This window comes from Glycine max, chromosome 17, assembly GCF_000004515.6.
Source record: "Glycine max cultivar Williams 82 chromosome 17, Glycine_max_v4.0, whole genome shotgun sequence".
NCBI classification, from domain to species: Eukaryota; Viridiplantae; Streptophyta; class Magnoliopsida; order Fabales; family Fabaceae; genus Glycine; species Glycine max.
The window spans coordinates 31811317-31827753 of NC_038253.2; the positions used below are offsets into that span (position 1 = coordinate 31811317).

The 16437-nt window shown below is 34.0% G+C and overlaps 1 protein-coding gene and 1 long non-coding RNA gene across 3 annotated transcripts; one reads left to right on the forward strand and one right to left on the reverse strand.

Moving 5' to 3' along the window:
* Window positions 1–1765: 1765 nt before the first annotated feature.
* LOC121173788 (uncharacterized) lies at window positions 1766–4457 on the forward strand. Its single transcript, XR_005889162.1, has 3 exons — window positions 1766–2504; window positions 3254–3426; window positions 4171–4457. It is a non-coding gene; the product is annotated as an uncharacterized lncRNA (long non-coding RNA).
* Window positions 4458–5683: 1226 nt separating this feature from the next.
* LOC100814430 (ubiquitin carboxyl-terminal hydrolase 26) lies at window positions 5684–15658 on the reverse strand. 2 transcript variants are annotated; one of them, XM_006601038.4, is made up of 14 exons: window positions 15406–15658; window positions 14466–14571; window positions 13772–14368; window positions 12746–13001; window positions 10544–11271; window positions 10259–10367; window positions 9423–9601; window positions 8901–9185; window positions 8626–8824; window positions 8260–8331; window positions 7788–8018; window positions 6938–7201; window positions 6171–6318; window positions 5684–6092 (listed from the first exon to the last, which is right to left on the reverse strand). In XM_006601038.4, exons 2-14 carry the CDS (start codon window positions 14546–14548, stop codon window positions 5998–6000), a joined length of 3246 nt encoding a protein of 1081 aa, XP_006601101.1. In that variant the 5' UTR covers window positions 14549–14571; window positions 15406–15658; the 3' UTR covers window positions 5684–5997. The 2 variants fall into 2 exon arrangements, with proteins under 2 accessions (XP_006601101.1, XP_040866888.1); XM_041010954.1 differs by lacking the exon at window positions 15406–15658 and adding an exon at window positions 15207–15382.
* Between the last annotated feature and the right edge of the window lie 779 nt (window positions 15659–16437).

Below are 16437 nucleotides of genomic sequence, written 5' to 3' on the forward strand. Positions count from 1 at the left end.
GACATCAGATTTTTGTTTTAGTAAGAAAACCCATGTGACACGAGTATAATCATCTATAAAGGTAAGGAACCAACGGGCACTAGAAACATTTTGGACAGTTGAGGGACCCCACACGTCAGTATGAATTAAATAGAAGGGAAAAGTGCTCATATTATTACTAACTGGAAAAGGTACACACTTGTGCATAGCAAGCTCACACACTTCACAATGGAGACTTTCCACATCTAATTTGCTAAAAAGGGAAAAGAATAACGATTTTATGACTCTAAAGGAAGGATGTCCAAGACGACAGTGATGTAGGAAGACCTTCTTCCTGGTGGTCTTTATTGAATCAGAGAAAAAAGAGTTGTTATTTTTCAGGTTTGGTGGTAGATTCAGAAGTAATACAAGCCATTCCATTCTCTAGCATGTCCAATCATCCTCCCTGAGTTCTTGTCCTGTAATATACAAGAATTGCTATAAAAAACAACATTACATGAGAGATCTTTTGTGAGTTTTTGTATAGAAATCAGATTGGTGGACAACTTAGGAACATGAAGGACATTTTTTAATGTTATGGATGGGCTTATTTGGACCTCTCCTTGTCCTGCTGCAGTTATAAGGGGTTCCATCTGCTGTGGAAATTTCCTTGTTGCTAACGGAGAATATGTGGAGAAGTATTTGGGTAGAGGGGTCATGTGGTCTGTGGCTCCAAAATCTAATATCCAATAGTGGGTAAATGGTGTATCTAAAATATTAAGTCCAAAAGAAAATGGAAACTTACCAGAATATGTTAAGGGGCACGTACCTGTGGGCTCCTCCAATTTACTAAGGAAGGATCTTACCCTTTCTATCTCTTCATGATTTAGCTGAACAACCTCTTTGCTATGTCCAACATTAGCAGTGTGTGTTTGCCTTTGTCCTTCCCCTTTTTTAGGACCTCATTTCTGCCCTCATTCTCGACTTGGGGGTTTTCCATGTAATTTCCAGCACTTCTCTCTTGTGTGGCGTGGCTTGTTGCAGTAGGTACACCAGACTTCCTCATATTTTTTCTCCATATTGGGAAATCCATTTTCTTCTGGTTAACAGCAATGAAGGCTGCAGTGAGTAATGAAGGCAGCAATGAAGGCTACGATGAGTAATGAAGGCAACAATGAAGGTTGCAATGAGTAATGATGGTAGCAATGAAGGTTGCGATAGGTTTCAAGGTTGTGCAACAATGAGGGTTGTGACTTAGGGTTTCAGGCACGATTAGAGGCTCCTAAGGAACATGAGCTCTGATACCATCTCAAATTTTGAAGGAATAATATTTTATTTTTCTCATAAGAATTATGAGGTCATTGGACCTATATGTACATGAGTCTGTTGGCTATTTTAGGAAATATGGAAACTAATTTTAAGGAGTCAAATCCCTATAATTATGTGATTTATTCTAAATACATAATCCTAGTATTAATAGCCATATACAGCTGTGATAGAGAATAAAAATACAATCAAGGATAAAATATAAACTTTCCTAAAATACACACTAAGTAACACGATTTTGACAAAGGCTATCAATAGGTTTTTGGTAAGGAACATTGTTGAACAGACAACAGTCTAATGTTCAGGAGGCTTGTGTCTATGAACATAATTTTCATGAGTTTAATTATTAATAGTATCTATTTTTTATTTGTTCAATATTGGATCATTTGATGTTTCTGGAATTCTTTGTTTGATTTTATTTCATTTTCTATTTTGTGCATTATTCCTTGGCAATGCTTAGTGTTGGTAATATCTTTTCTTTGTTATTAATAAATCTCGGAATGGGAACCTTTGAGCTATTAGTTATTCATATTTCTTAAAATTTAATGTCTTTGCTTGGCCATCAAGTATAGCAAGAAAGAGACAAAACGATTATGAGAATTTTCATTTGATGCTCCAAGTGTGGCAAATGTTGTCCTAAGGTTCGTTCTTATTTCACTTTCTTAAACGTTCAATTTTTCTGTAGCAATTCAATTAAAGTTTTTTGCGATTTGTAAAAAAATAAATAATAATAATAACAGGACAAGGCTATCAAGAGGCTTCTAGTGAGGAACATTGTTGAATAGGCTGCAATCAGAGATGTTCAAGAAGCTTGTGTCTATGAACGTAATTTTTAGGAGGTTTAATTATTAATAGTATCTAATTTTTTTTATTTGTTTAATATAGGATCATTTGTTATTTTTTGGAGTTCTTTGTTTTATTTTCTGTTTCAAATTGGATCTATGTCGTTTCTGCTCCTATAATGACTGAGGCATGTTTCTCTTCTCTTTCTTGCTTATTGGGGGTATGAAAAATAGGAATTTAATGAAACGAATGCATGATCTGCAAGAACATATTCAAGTAAAAGATAGGCAACTTATCGAGCTCTATTATAGCTTTATTAAATGTCATGATTTTCTTAATATTTGGCAGGAAGGCACAGGTGGGTTGAATGTGTAGAGATGACTTTATCAACATTGAGGAAGAAGAAGAAATTGATCAAGCTAAGACAGGTGAAACAGGTGAGAAGAAAAATCAAGCTGGAGGTGAAACTGCTCATTCCCAGTTTGTGTTGTTCGAACTTAGAATCCTTTCTTTGTTGGAAATAATCCCACATTTGGAGAGCAATTTTTTGAATATCTTCCCAGTCTAGAAGATATGTTGTCTTGGGTTCCTTTTAAGAGTTATGTGTTTAAATATCTTCCTTGTGAGATATGACTTTAGCAATTTGCATCATTAGAAAATTTCACTGACATAATCACTTTGTGTATATTAGGACTGTAAGACCACTTTGTGTTAAAATTTCACATGCATTGAATTAAGTTCAATTTCAGGCTACAAATGAGTTTGTCTATCATGAAATGAAACTGATTGTAAAAATTGCAGATTTTTGTGTTTACTTTCTATGTCCTTAAAAAGACATAAACTTTGATTCTGATGCAGGTCCAACTTTTGGATTTATATGAATAGTAGACATTGAACCTTTCATATTTGTAATAAGTTCCATGAGGCATGCTTATTAGGACAATACATGCATGGTTCATAAATGAGGCTCTATTGTTGATTCATCATCTTTTAGTTTCATTGAGACAAGAATGAAGTTTCTTATAGTTCTTTTCAGATTATGTTTCTAAGGAGACAATACATGCATGGTTCATAAATGAGGCTCTATTATTTATTCATCATCTTTTAATTTCATTTAGACAAGCATGAAGTTTCTTATCGTTCTTTTAGGATGTTGACATCTATTTTTTTTTTTATTTACTGATAGTCCAATGGAGACCTTTGAGGGGCTGAGGAGTACTTTCTTCGTGCTACCATGGCAGATCCTAATGATGGTGGAATCTTGATGCAATATGCAAAGTTGGTATGGGAGAACCATCATGACAAGGATAGAAAAATGGTCTATTTTGAATGTGCAGTTCAACCTACTCCTCAAGACAGGTACATAACCACAACCAAGCTACCCATCTCACTTAAAAGGAAATGTGGCATGGCCACTGTGTTTTCAAAAGCTAAAAATAACACATGTTAGTACTTAGTTGATGCAATCCTACCCCCAAGGGTATTGGATAGAAGAATCCAAGAGGATTGGGCTAAAGCTACTAAAGAAGGCCCTAAGATTCTCATGAACCTCATGATAGATTTTAGAGCCCATGGACCAAGGTTGGGTCTACTCTTCTTTGTAAATATTAGAATAGGTTTTTCCTTCTTTTGGGCCTTGTATTTTGGCCATTCTAGCAGTATAGGGTTTTAGCCTTGTATTTCAGGGCATTTTGAGTAGTCTTTGTAGTAGGGATTTTTTTTTTTTTGTATTTTCATGTATTTTGGCATAGGGGTGAGCTTAGCTATTATAGGGGGTGTGTGTAGCTAAGTTCTAGTTTCTCATCTTAAGGAGGTGAGCTTAGCTATTAGAGGAGTATGTGTAGCTAAGTTCTAGTTTCTCCTAGAATCTTCTCAAGGAAATTTCTCAAGGAGGTGAACTTAGTTCTTAGAGGGGTGTGTGTAGTTAAGCTCTAGTTTCTTAAGGAAGTTTTTTAAGGAAGCTACCTAAGTTATAAATAGAAGCATGTGTAACACTTGTTATATATTATATATTTCAATCATATTAATTTTGATTCTCATTTAATAAGTTCTACAAAATTATAATTAAATGTATATAATTATACTATATATTTAATTTTGCAGCTTACCTGAGTGTCCGCACGTGTCCGTTTCTCAATTTTTTGAAAGAGCAAAGGTTCACTCACTTGGTTTTGGAAGATGTTGCGGGATGCCGCATTGTTTACCATGACTGAAGAAAGACATCAAAAAATGACTATGGATGAAGAGCTTTTTCTGAATTACAAAATTTTGAAAATTATCTTTGAGTTTCCTAATCCACAGTTAATTATGCTTTGTTTTGGTTATGTTTATAAATCGAGTGCAATGTAATTGTGGCATATGTCAATTTTTGCAAATAGACAACTTCTATTGTGGTCAAAATTTTCCTACAAACAATGTTTCTAAATTTAAATACTTTGTTAATTGACAGTTTCTTATATAATATTTGTTTTATTTTGCTTGACCTTCAAATCATTGATCATAAATTTTTTAGCTTATATTCATTTTTGTTCTCATTTAGATAGTTTCCAATTAAATACATGATAATATTGTTCAATGTTATAACTATATGCCTATAACTATACTCTAAATATAATTTTCCGGCTTATCAATGCGTATGCATAAGTACTTAGTTTATATTCATTTTTGTTCTCATTTGCTTAGTTTCCAATTGAATACATGATAATATTGTCCAATGTTATAGTCATACGAATATAATTATATTGTCAATTTTCACGACTTACTCCTGCGTATGCACAGATACTTAACTAGTATGTTAGATATAGAAGAAAAAATGACTGGTGCAAGAACAAAATTCCAAACCCCTAATGCGCACTTGTTGTCGAATCCCCTCAAAAGCTAGCTCAAATAAACTTCCCCAACCAGTTGCTAGTAAAAAATCAGAACCATTTATTATATGATTATGTCTAACAATATAACATTGTGGTTCATTGGTGAACCACTCGCAAGGTGATTCACCCTAGAATTCACGAAGACAAAGATGGCTAGTTGCTTGCTGAACTAGAGGGTCCAATTCGTTATATTTAACTATTATAAAAAAAAAAAATCACTAGTAGCTTAACCACCTAATCTTGGAACACAGAATCCTAGCAAATGTTGAAAAATGATTTACGAAATGAATGTCTTGACTCTTGATCCAAAAGGTATTTTAGTACTAGAATCTAGTTAAATTTATAACCAAATTTAATTAACCAGATACTATAAAACTGGTTAAATTTTATATAACCGATTATTATGATCACCCCTAATGTGGGTGATGTCCACCTATAGAGACTCTAACACCCAGGTTAGAAGCCTGTGGAGTAAAGAACGTACCTGAGAAGGTGCCAAGGCAAATGTTGGTTATATATGAGTATGGAGTTCAAACATAATGTAGTGTTTGAAAATGTTACAAGTTAGTAAAATACATATCTACTAAACACTTCTATCTTTAAAAAATACACGAATATTAAGATCTTAGTCTCAATTTTTCTATAATAGAAAGACTTCGTTGTTAATAATTTGCAAGATTATAACTACTTGACTAGCAAGGAAATACATGGCAATTGTAACTAGTATGGCTGATGCGCTATGCATGTAATCCATAAATTTGATTATCATTGCTCAAAATCCCTCGTATTAGGTTATCTAAAAGTGCAAGTAGCATTCCTTCACTTTTAAATGAGGTAGCTAGCTCAACCTTTGAGCATTTGCTCACACACAAACCAAAACAAAAAGAGAAACATTCCAAAATTTGCCATTATCTTGGCTTTCGGACCTGTATGTAAAGTCCAGGCACATAAATTTACATAGTTAAATCACACCACAACCTTTCTTTTCTCACTCGGACTTTTTTCTTTAGAACTCCTATATACACTAATGTTAAAGATGATACCACTGAAAGTGCACTTCCTAAACCACCTGAGATAAACCATTCGACGTTAAGAGTGTTCCACGAAATCCTGCCTCGATACGTTGTGTTTCCATTTCCTCGTCACAAAGCTCATCTGCAAAATACAAATATGACAATTTCTGTATGTATACACAAGGAAAAGATAATCATGTACTAGTATCAAATAGCATACCTGCAATATCTCGATTTTCATGGATCTCAGAGTCCCTCACAATAATCTGATCTCCAGCAAATATGTTTACATCCACAAGCGTAGCATATTCATTATCAAGATCAATTGTTCTATCACCTTTTTGTAGTATCTGGTTTTCTTTTACAACCTGCAAGGACAATTATCAGATATAATATACACACTAATTAACAAAATCACCCCCACCCCAAAAAATAAAATACTGAAGGTACTTCATTAGTATAATCTTGTGATAAAAGTGAACACAAATTACACAACCACACCCATAAATGTCATTTCATTTGTGTAAAGTGTAAACCTACTAAGTACTAACACGTTTCTCTTGTGTGTCAACCAAAATATCCATCCATTTCAAGTCAAACCACCTACTTATATTGTTAATTTACAACAGATGCACTTATTGGAGGTGGAAAAATTGGAAGGCGGAAAATTTAAAATAAAAACTGTGCAAGAAAGCAGAATGGTAGTTAAATAGAGTACAGCTAATTTATAAAAACTGTGCGGAAAATTGGGTTTTCTCGTAGCATGAAAACAAATTGAAAGTGATTTTTCACAAAGCAACTAAATCATGTTTTTTCCATCCCATTCTATTTTCAGTTTAACAGATCGACATCCCTAATTTCTGTGTAACCATCCAAGTCAGCTTCAGCTCACCTTGATATGAAATGCTTTTACACAACAAAAAACTAAATACAAATATGAGGAGGGTTTTAGCATAATGATAAGCATATAGCACAAACTTGGCTTACCCCAAACGATTCCCATATCATCATTTTCAGCTGATAAATTGATGTTGAAGCAGAAACTTTCAGACTAATGGAACTCTCATTTTTAGTCTTCCGGGAACGTTTGGAAACTCGTCTGTCTGTTTCAACAAAGCCCTTTGAAGCCTGTAAGATTGATCTGGGGACCTCCCTTCCACGGACAAGAATTACACTAATGTCCTGATTGCAATAGCTAAGTTTCTGCATTAACTCACAGCTTTCCTTTTCTCCAATGCAACTTTCACAAACCTGCATATTAAGAATGGGGGATTATAGTTCAAATGCAAACTAAACAAGGAAGTTTCTACTTTCTAGTAACAACATAAGTAGGTTAAAGTTATTAGCTATGTGGGAGCAAATATGGGAGTGGACAGTCACATAGACCCAGTCAAATAAAATAAAACTATACAATTATTAATTCAAGTACAATTTTATTTTCAGTCTAGTTACATAAACACATCCGGAAGTAGCTTTTTGAAGATGTGATTCCTTTCATTCAGAAACATGCAATACACACAAAAACAAAAGCCTTTCAAGCCAAGGTGAACTACACATTCATTCATATATATCAACAGAAAATACCATATTGGATTATTTGAAGAATATATGCAACTTGTTTCCACCATTTCCTGTGCAAATTTTTTAAAATAAGAAACAAAGTGAACACATACACAAGGTGGTATTTTTGTAATAGAAATAGAAAATGAATAGTTGAAAACAAAATATTTCCACAAACCAAGCACAAAGTTAACTACTAAGCAACCAAGGTGCAAAAAAAGCAGCATCAGGGCAGAAATAGCATATCCAACAGTTTGTGGCAGAGTTTTTGGATTACCTCAGGACAAGTCTTAATCACAATTTGTCCATTCCTACTTTCATTATTCACTTTATCCCAAGTGTTAAGTTGATCCTCACATATTGGCATCTCTCTGCAGGATCCAGTAAAAGCATTTTCTGAATCATTAACATTCTCAATTCTTGCAGATACTCCTTTGGTCTCAATACCACTCCATTCTTCACAGAAGCATTTCCAATCACTCTCAGATATGATGGTTAAGCCACTTACCTAGAATTCACAAAGTGAATAATTGTAAAGCACACTTAAGTCACATTGATGCATAAAAATGGAGGAACAAAGAGAGCAAGTTGACATTGAGAACATACTATTTAAGAAAAAAGATTTGAAGCATGCTAAAATTACTGAATTTAGTTTCTGCTAATAAAACAATGACATAAAAATGCAGGGGTGCATGTACATGTCACTTGACTGACTACATTGTAGAAATTCCTTCATTATTCTAACTTACAGAAGATTCCCTTGGGATTATAGCACCGCGTGTGATAACCAGTTCAGGAAGCCTTTCAATGAGCCCTGAGTGCTGAATACACAAAAAAAGTGGGAACAAAATTCATCATGAAATCGCTATGGATTAAATTCGACAGACTGAAGACGTCATACACATGAAGACCCAATCAGTGACAATTTAAGAGTGTTACAATGCACAACTAAAATAGTAAAATCCCTAGAATTACTTTTCAAAGTAGATATTCTCATAATAATCGCGTACCTAAAAATCCAACTCAATTTAACAAAATGCTAGTTAGTATACTATGCTGACACAAAAGCAAGATGCACATAACATGACAAAAAAAGCAAGGTAAGGTAACAGTACCTTTTCACAGATCAGTGAATCAATTACCCCATCTAAAGTTTCAGGTTTATCTGAAGTCTTGACAGCCAAATTAATGTAATTTCTCCATTTCGAAATCCACGAAGAAGGAACTAAGAAATACTTGCAATTTAGAGTAAGCGGCATACTTTTACCAACAAATAATTTCTCATGATTTTGGCGCTGCATTTGTTTTACTAATCTGCATCATGAAAACAAAATTCACCTCAAAATTTTCTACATCACTATTATAAAAATATAAAATGTACAGAAGAGACCTTAAAGAGTCCTCCAAGCAAGCCTCTTCAGATAATTCATCACTGCATTGGGAACACTCTCTGGAGTCTAAAGGAAAAGTAGGGCAACCTAGAGGATCATCAGCTTTTACAGAAATGGCATCTTTATATAAGAAAAGCCAGAAATCCTCAGGAACAAGCAACCGCTTAGCACCAACAGCTTGCTCAGGCATAAGTTGCTCATGTGGACAGCAAATGGCAGCTGTTGGTCCAGCATCAGCTTCAGATGGAACATCAACAACTTTTCTTTTCCACCATTGCTGCAACCTACAAAATTAAACGTGTCGGGATAACAGACTTTGGTATTGTTACTTTTGAACTATCATAGCAGCCTAGGGAATATAATGCAAGGAAATTAAGACTGAGCAGAACAGGTGATAGATTTCTCTGAAACTGAACCTGGCAACTTATTATTTCATACCAAAACAGAACACTTATCCACACCACCTCTTATCCCTTTCTGAAAAAGCAGAAATGGCAGGAAAAAAAGTTTTGTATCCATACCATGGTCTAGACACATAGTACATTCCGTCTTCACAATTTCCATCAAGAATATCCCGTGCAAGTCGCTTCAATGATTCTCTTTGATCCCGATAGGTGTCAGCTGACACCACATTCTGAGCCCCATCAATCAGACAATCCCAACAGCAGTCTTCATGAGAAAGAGTTGGTCCCCCACCATACTGAATTTTACAATCCAATAAATGAAGTATATTATGGACACAATTTTAGCAACAATGGCAAAATATGAGGAGATATATATGAATAAACCATAAGTCCATAACTAAAAATCAACATTCAACAGTTTCTAAACTTTTCAATAAAAGCTTAAATTTCCTGTTATTTTTAATACACTGTAATTCATTCAGACAAGTATACTGCATTCTCCTCTTTACGTCAACAAACAAACACTATAATAACCTACTTCACAAAGACTTTCATTTATCAAAACGTTTCACCTCCAGTCCTCCTTCAGACCCACAAATGACAATAGTTTCCTAGCTAACATCACCAATAAGAACAAGCTAAACTTAGTGCTTCATGATGAAAACAGCCAGTTAATGCTATTCAGTAACTCACGGGATAGTGGGATACTAGTTTTTGTCTGCTAATGCTCCCTCTGATAAATCTTTTTATCATCTCTCCTACCAGTATTAACCATCACAATAAAAGAGGAACAAAAAAATAATCACTATCCAATTTATTCTTTCCCAAGCTACATTACTATTGCTTTTCATTTCATATTGATTTTAAAGAAGCTACAGAATCAATGTATGATTTCGTAACACATGGAGACTAATAAAAAAAAGGAATCAAGTACTAAATGTATACTAGCTTACCTTAGACAATAATTTATCCCATGCTTTAGAAGATAATCGCTTCATTGAGGTAACCTTTGACACTGGGACTTTCCCATGTGAACATTGGATAGATGTATTGTCAAGAGCACTGCAGTTAACATTAGGAAGTCACCTATAGATTGAGTGAAATAACTCTACCCCAATAATTGGCAGAAGGAACACTTGATCTAAAGGTGCGAAGGAAAGAACTGTATCACATATTATAAACAGAATAAAACCATAAATATTCAAGGTAAAAAAATGCAATAGAAATTATGCACTAACATTGGAATAAGGTTGTCAGCCCACTGACGAAGCCAGTCACTACAAATCCAAAAATACGGTTGCTGCAGTGATTGAGTAGGAGCTTCAGCTAAAATGGACCGAACTTCCTGTCTCCTCTCATTGATACGGCTCAATTCTAACACTTTCCTATGCTTGTACTGCTCGCAAGAATCAAGATATGAGGCATTGAAACTTTGAATCTCTTCACAAAGATGAGAAGGAAGACAAGCACTGTCTTGTGCAGTAACTGCATTGCCCGCTACTTCTTCAAGGTTAGCACCATAAACAATTCCACCCTTTTCACCAACATTTTTGCTATGCTTAAGATGGTACATCAACATGTAAGCATCACTAGATGAAAATGTCTCCAGAGGCGAAGATCGTGAATGAGTGGCATCTAAACCATTACTGTCAGCTAGCATTGCTCCAGAGCAATTAGAATGAAGTACATCTGTCTTAACAGATTTAGAAGTAGAAGAACTTCCTTCCCCAACTGGATGACAACCCAAGTTAGTAACATTCTCGTCATCAAATTCCCACCATTGCCCAGTGTTTACATCCTTGATATGGGCAATGTAATGACCACTATTAACAGCAGTTCCTTTGTGAATCAGTACAGCTGACAAGTCATACATCAATTCAAACTGAGATGGCTCAGACAATCTATGGTGCATATGAAGTTCAGCGGGAAATGAAAATGCAGAAGTAACTTTCTTCTTCATTGTATTCTGTCAGTGGAAACAGAAGAATAAAAGACAAATCATCAGAAAGAAATTTAGTGTTATGTAAAATAAGATTTAGTCCCTGGGCATTAGGAGACCAAAAATTAAAGGGAAATAAAAGAAGATGGTGTAAAAAAAAGTAAAAAACCACTGTAACATGAAGACACCCAAATAAAGAAAAAGCATGCAACCATTAACACAGTTTCTCTCTTCAGAAAACTACTCTTGCATGATCACTACTCAAAGAAAGAATTTCAAAATATATCCTATACAGGTTTGCAAAGTAAATCAAGTATCTCTTCTTTATAACCATTCAAAGTTTGTTCTCTTAGTTGAAACTTTATTAAGGAAGACAAAACATCCTACTAAGACACCAACAAATACAAAAGACAGAATTAGAAACAAGAAAGCGATGCTCTCATAACTTGCATGTGAAAAACAGATCAAGGTTCCTGCGTTGCTCTCTCAGATAATGTATTTAGACCAAGATATTTGGTATAAATGGTGATACACACACTGGAGGGATTTTTTATGTATTTGATACAAGGATTTGGCATAGTTGGGAAAATTATATATCAAGGTTTTAAATAGCACGTTGTAGCACTAGCACCGCTATGGTAGTGCAGCGCGGCCACTGACTACTACAGAGGATGCTGTAGCAGAGATATATAGTGTAATGGCTGTAGCACTAGGTGTTGATTCCAAAAAAAAATCCTGAACAGAGACATCAGTGCTTTTTTTTTGGGGGGGGAGGGGGAGGTATCTTTTGGATTTCAATCTCCAAAAATGAAATTACAGCTGTAATAGTAGTGAAAATGATGAAGACTTGGATTTAGTTGACTTTGTTATTTACATGCATGTTTTGTTTGACATCCTTGACTTTTCATTTTTAATTATGAATGTCATTAATTGAGTAATTTGGATCATTTTTTAGAATTTATATGTATACATGTAAACTATTTAAAAAATTCAAAATACCGGGTATCTAGCTATAGTGTTTCAGGGCCTGGCCACTACATGCCACTATGCAGGATTTAAAACATTGTTATTGTTACAGAGAGGGAGTGGCACCCACACACAAATAGCTTTCAGGACTCTGGTGCATATGAACTATGAGGAACTCTAATTTTGTAAGGCCAGAATTTGTTTTCATGATTGTATAAGATAAAATCATCAACAGTTTCCAGAATGATCTTCCATTACATGGATTTCCAGAGCACAGTGCAGTAGATGCTTAAAGAGATAGACAATATCCACAAGTTTTTATTTATTTATTTTGTAATTGGATATTTAATTATTTATTCTTTTCATAAGTTCCCTATCATTCTCAATCTAATACAGTAGTACTCATTTGAGTCATTTCTCTCTTGTACCCAAAACAAAAGAACTATAATCAAACCTAAAGAATATGTAAACCATGAAAAATGCACAGCATTAATTGTATAATGCTCCCAATAAGAACTCAAGTTTTTCCCAGTACCTGTGGCAGGAAGACATAACGTTTAAGTTGAAAATTAAGTACATCAGGCAATGTACGCAGCTTGATGCTGCGAGTAGCATCAACTCTCGTTTTACATGACTCACAGAAATATTGATTGTCACCATGAAGCTCTTCAATAGCAAGATAATCATCTAGGCTCTCATCTAAACCTTTCAGTCCCTTGATATTCAACTCTAACCCATAGAAGTCCTCCATTTTGGAAGAAGCCTCAGAGTCTCTTCCACATTGCGAACACCTGTAAAGCAAAGATAAAATTTAGAAAAGTGTAACAGTCATAAACACAACTACTACTGGTCACATACATATCTAATATGAATGTAGAAGATATAAGTAATTTATTTGGGATCATTTGATCATAAAATACCAGATTCACTTCTGACATATGAAGCACAGACACTTCAAGAAAGGCCGTGTTGGAAACATGCCAAACACTTCGTGTTAGACACAACACAACAGGACACTACAAAATAGACATGGACACATCAAATTTTGTTGTGCTGCCGTGTCTGTGTCACTGTCATGTCCTCTGTCCATATCAGTGCCAATGCATCTTAGCTTTTGACCAACAACGAGAAAAGGATTCTGAACAACCAGTACCATTAATTTTATTATCAATACCAAACAGTACTTAAAGACAAATGTAACAGCCAATTTAGTACAAAAAGGATAATCAATAGTGTCATTTGGTAATATCAAATACATCATCAGAGGAAACAAAAATCATATATGCATTTTGTAGGAAGAATCAACAGCAGCTAAAAAAACAACAATATTTTACATGTTAGCAGCATGAACATCATTCCCAAGATAATTGTTCTTTGGGCATTTTCCTGTATTTTTAAGAAGTGTGGGAAGGGAAGAATTAAAAATAAAAGAGGGAATTTCAACATATTTGACAAATCTATGATATTCCAACAGTGCCATCCCCACAAAAGTAAAATAAAATTAGTAGGAAAAAACTATTCTATATTATTCAACAAGTTACACACAATTACTGGTTCTTACGTTGTCACATGAGACACACTTCCTCGGAAAAGATCTTGAACTATTGTTCTTGCCTTGGCAATTATGGAATGGCTCAAACAATGCTCAAGTAATGACAGAAGCAATGTCAGGAACTCGTGGCTATCCTGCTGAACTGCATTGTCTAACTCCAGTGTTTTTACAAATGGAGAAGAATCTATGAAAGCCATTTTACTAGCATGCAACTGTACAAAAAGCCGAGTCAGTTGATCTAACACTGGTTGTTGTTGTAAAACATCTGGTTCTACAGAAAATATGCCTTCTCGGAAAGATTTATTCATGAACAAGCACTGTAGTATACTGTTGGCATAGCATGTTGCACCAAGATTTGTCAGACCTGCAGGTGAACTATCAGAAGCACGAAGATCCATATTTGGGTCAGGACCAAGACTTTCAACAAAGTCAGACACCTTCTGCCATAGACCAGTCTTCCGGGTACCATTTGTTGGCGGAACCAATGCACAGAAGCAATTAGGGTTGTCTTTAGTATTAACACGACAGCCTGAACAGACTGGCTTCCAAATCATATACAGTTGATTTATATCATCTTCAGTCACCGCACCCGTGTTGTGAATTTTCCTACACAATAAAACAACAAGCATGCAAAGTGTAACAATAAGCTCTAATCTCATTACATTTCATAATCCAAAACCCAAAGAGTGTCAGCTAGTAGTACCTCCATATGTCAGAAGTGCCACCACCACCATCATCCCCCTGTCTCTGCCTTTTATTTTTTCTTCGAGTTGCCAGTCTAGTCATTGTACAACTATAAAACCTAACCCCTGAAAAAGGGACAGGAAACTAAACTCCTTGAGTAAAAAGAAAAGATGAACTAAGACAGTATTTCCGCATCCATTTTTTTAACTCTTATTAATAGCACAATTGAACCAAACTAAATCAACAGATAGTTATATTAGTTTCATCTTTTTAACTCGTGATCTAACACCAATTATTAGTATGCTAGCAATAAAAACTAAAAAAATTGCAAACCACAGCACAGGACAATATTGGTTCATTGAATATACTACTAATGAAATCACATTTTGTTTCATAACAAATTACATAGCAAATATTGTTTAAAAAAACGAATAAACCAAAATTATCACAGAAAATTTTACACGAAACAGTGGCTATATTCATATCTAGGCAAGCACATTATCATATATTCATTACTTCATCACCATTATTCATAGCACACTGCACACCAGAAAGAAGAAAAAATCAAATTACATAAATATCACAAAGAGCTTAAAAGAACCCTAGAAACTCCAAACATCCAAATAAAAAAATCAACGGAGAAACGAAGGAACAAAGAAATGTGAAGCAAACGTATGATTCAATAAAAAAAATTAATAACAAAATTAATCAAATGCGAAAATATGATCCTAAAATCATTATATCAAGGCAGAGAGAATACCTAGGAGACAAAACGACGCTGCTCTAAATTGTAAGATCGACAATCAATGACAAAACAAAGGCTATATGAAATAAAAACAATTTACAGAATAATTTTTTATGAAATTAATTTTTAACAAGAATTATTAGTGATAAGATAATTGTTAATTTCAGTATTTTGATATTTTATTTTCTAGTAGAATGAATGAATGAATGATTACCTTTCACATAAGGAGAAGGAGAAGAAAAAGAGGTTGCAGGGAATGGTGAAGGAAGGAAGGAAGGAAGGAAGAAGGTGAAAAGTGAGAATGAGAGTGTGAAAAGAGGGAAAAGGACAATTGGTTTGTCTTGGGCCAAGTAAGTATATGTGTGTTTTGGTGAATTGATGGGTCAATTTTGAGTCACAGTTTTCCCTCCTTCTGTGCTGTGACCTGTTGCTGGGGCAGAGCAGCAGAGGCTACACTCACACTTACACATTGCAAAAGGTGGTGGTTCTACTAGTACTTGTGGCATTCAGACTTGAGTCAATTTGGACACCAATTTATGGTAACTTTGTTTTATGTGGGCAGTGAATTATAAATTTTATCACTTAATTTTTATTTTTATTATTTTGGAAAAAAAAATTATTACTTAAGTTTTGTTTTCATAAATTTTATTATTTAAATTTTCAATTTTTGTGTATCTTATAACCATTGATGAAAGATGAATGATTTTAACTTATGATTTAATTTTTTGCATAAGTTATAATTACAACGGATATAGAAAGTCATTTTTTTACATCAATTATAAATATTCCGAATATACAGAAATTTAGAAAAATGATTTTTATATTATTTTATTACCAATTTGATGGTAGAATTTATAAAATATTAAAAATTTGGATGTTAAAATTCGTGGAAAAAAAAAACTTAAGTGGTAAAAACTGTAAAGTTATGAAAGTTGAGAGATAAAATGTATAAAAATAAAACTTGAATGATAAAAGTCACACCATAGTGAAAGTTTAATGATAAAATTTACAATTAAGTCAATACAACGTTATAAAAAAAAAACATTATTAGCAGGAATCAAAGATCATTAGTTTATAATAGCTCACCAACTCTAGTAAATGGATTGAGCAAAATGGCTTAATATGTGGGGAGTGTAATAGTAATTTTAAAGGTTTTTTAGTTAAAATTAATATATATATATATATATATATATATATATATATATATATATTCCAAATGATTTTAGAGATAAATATTATGAAAATT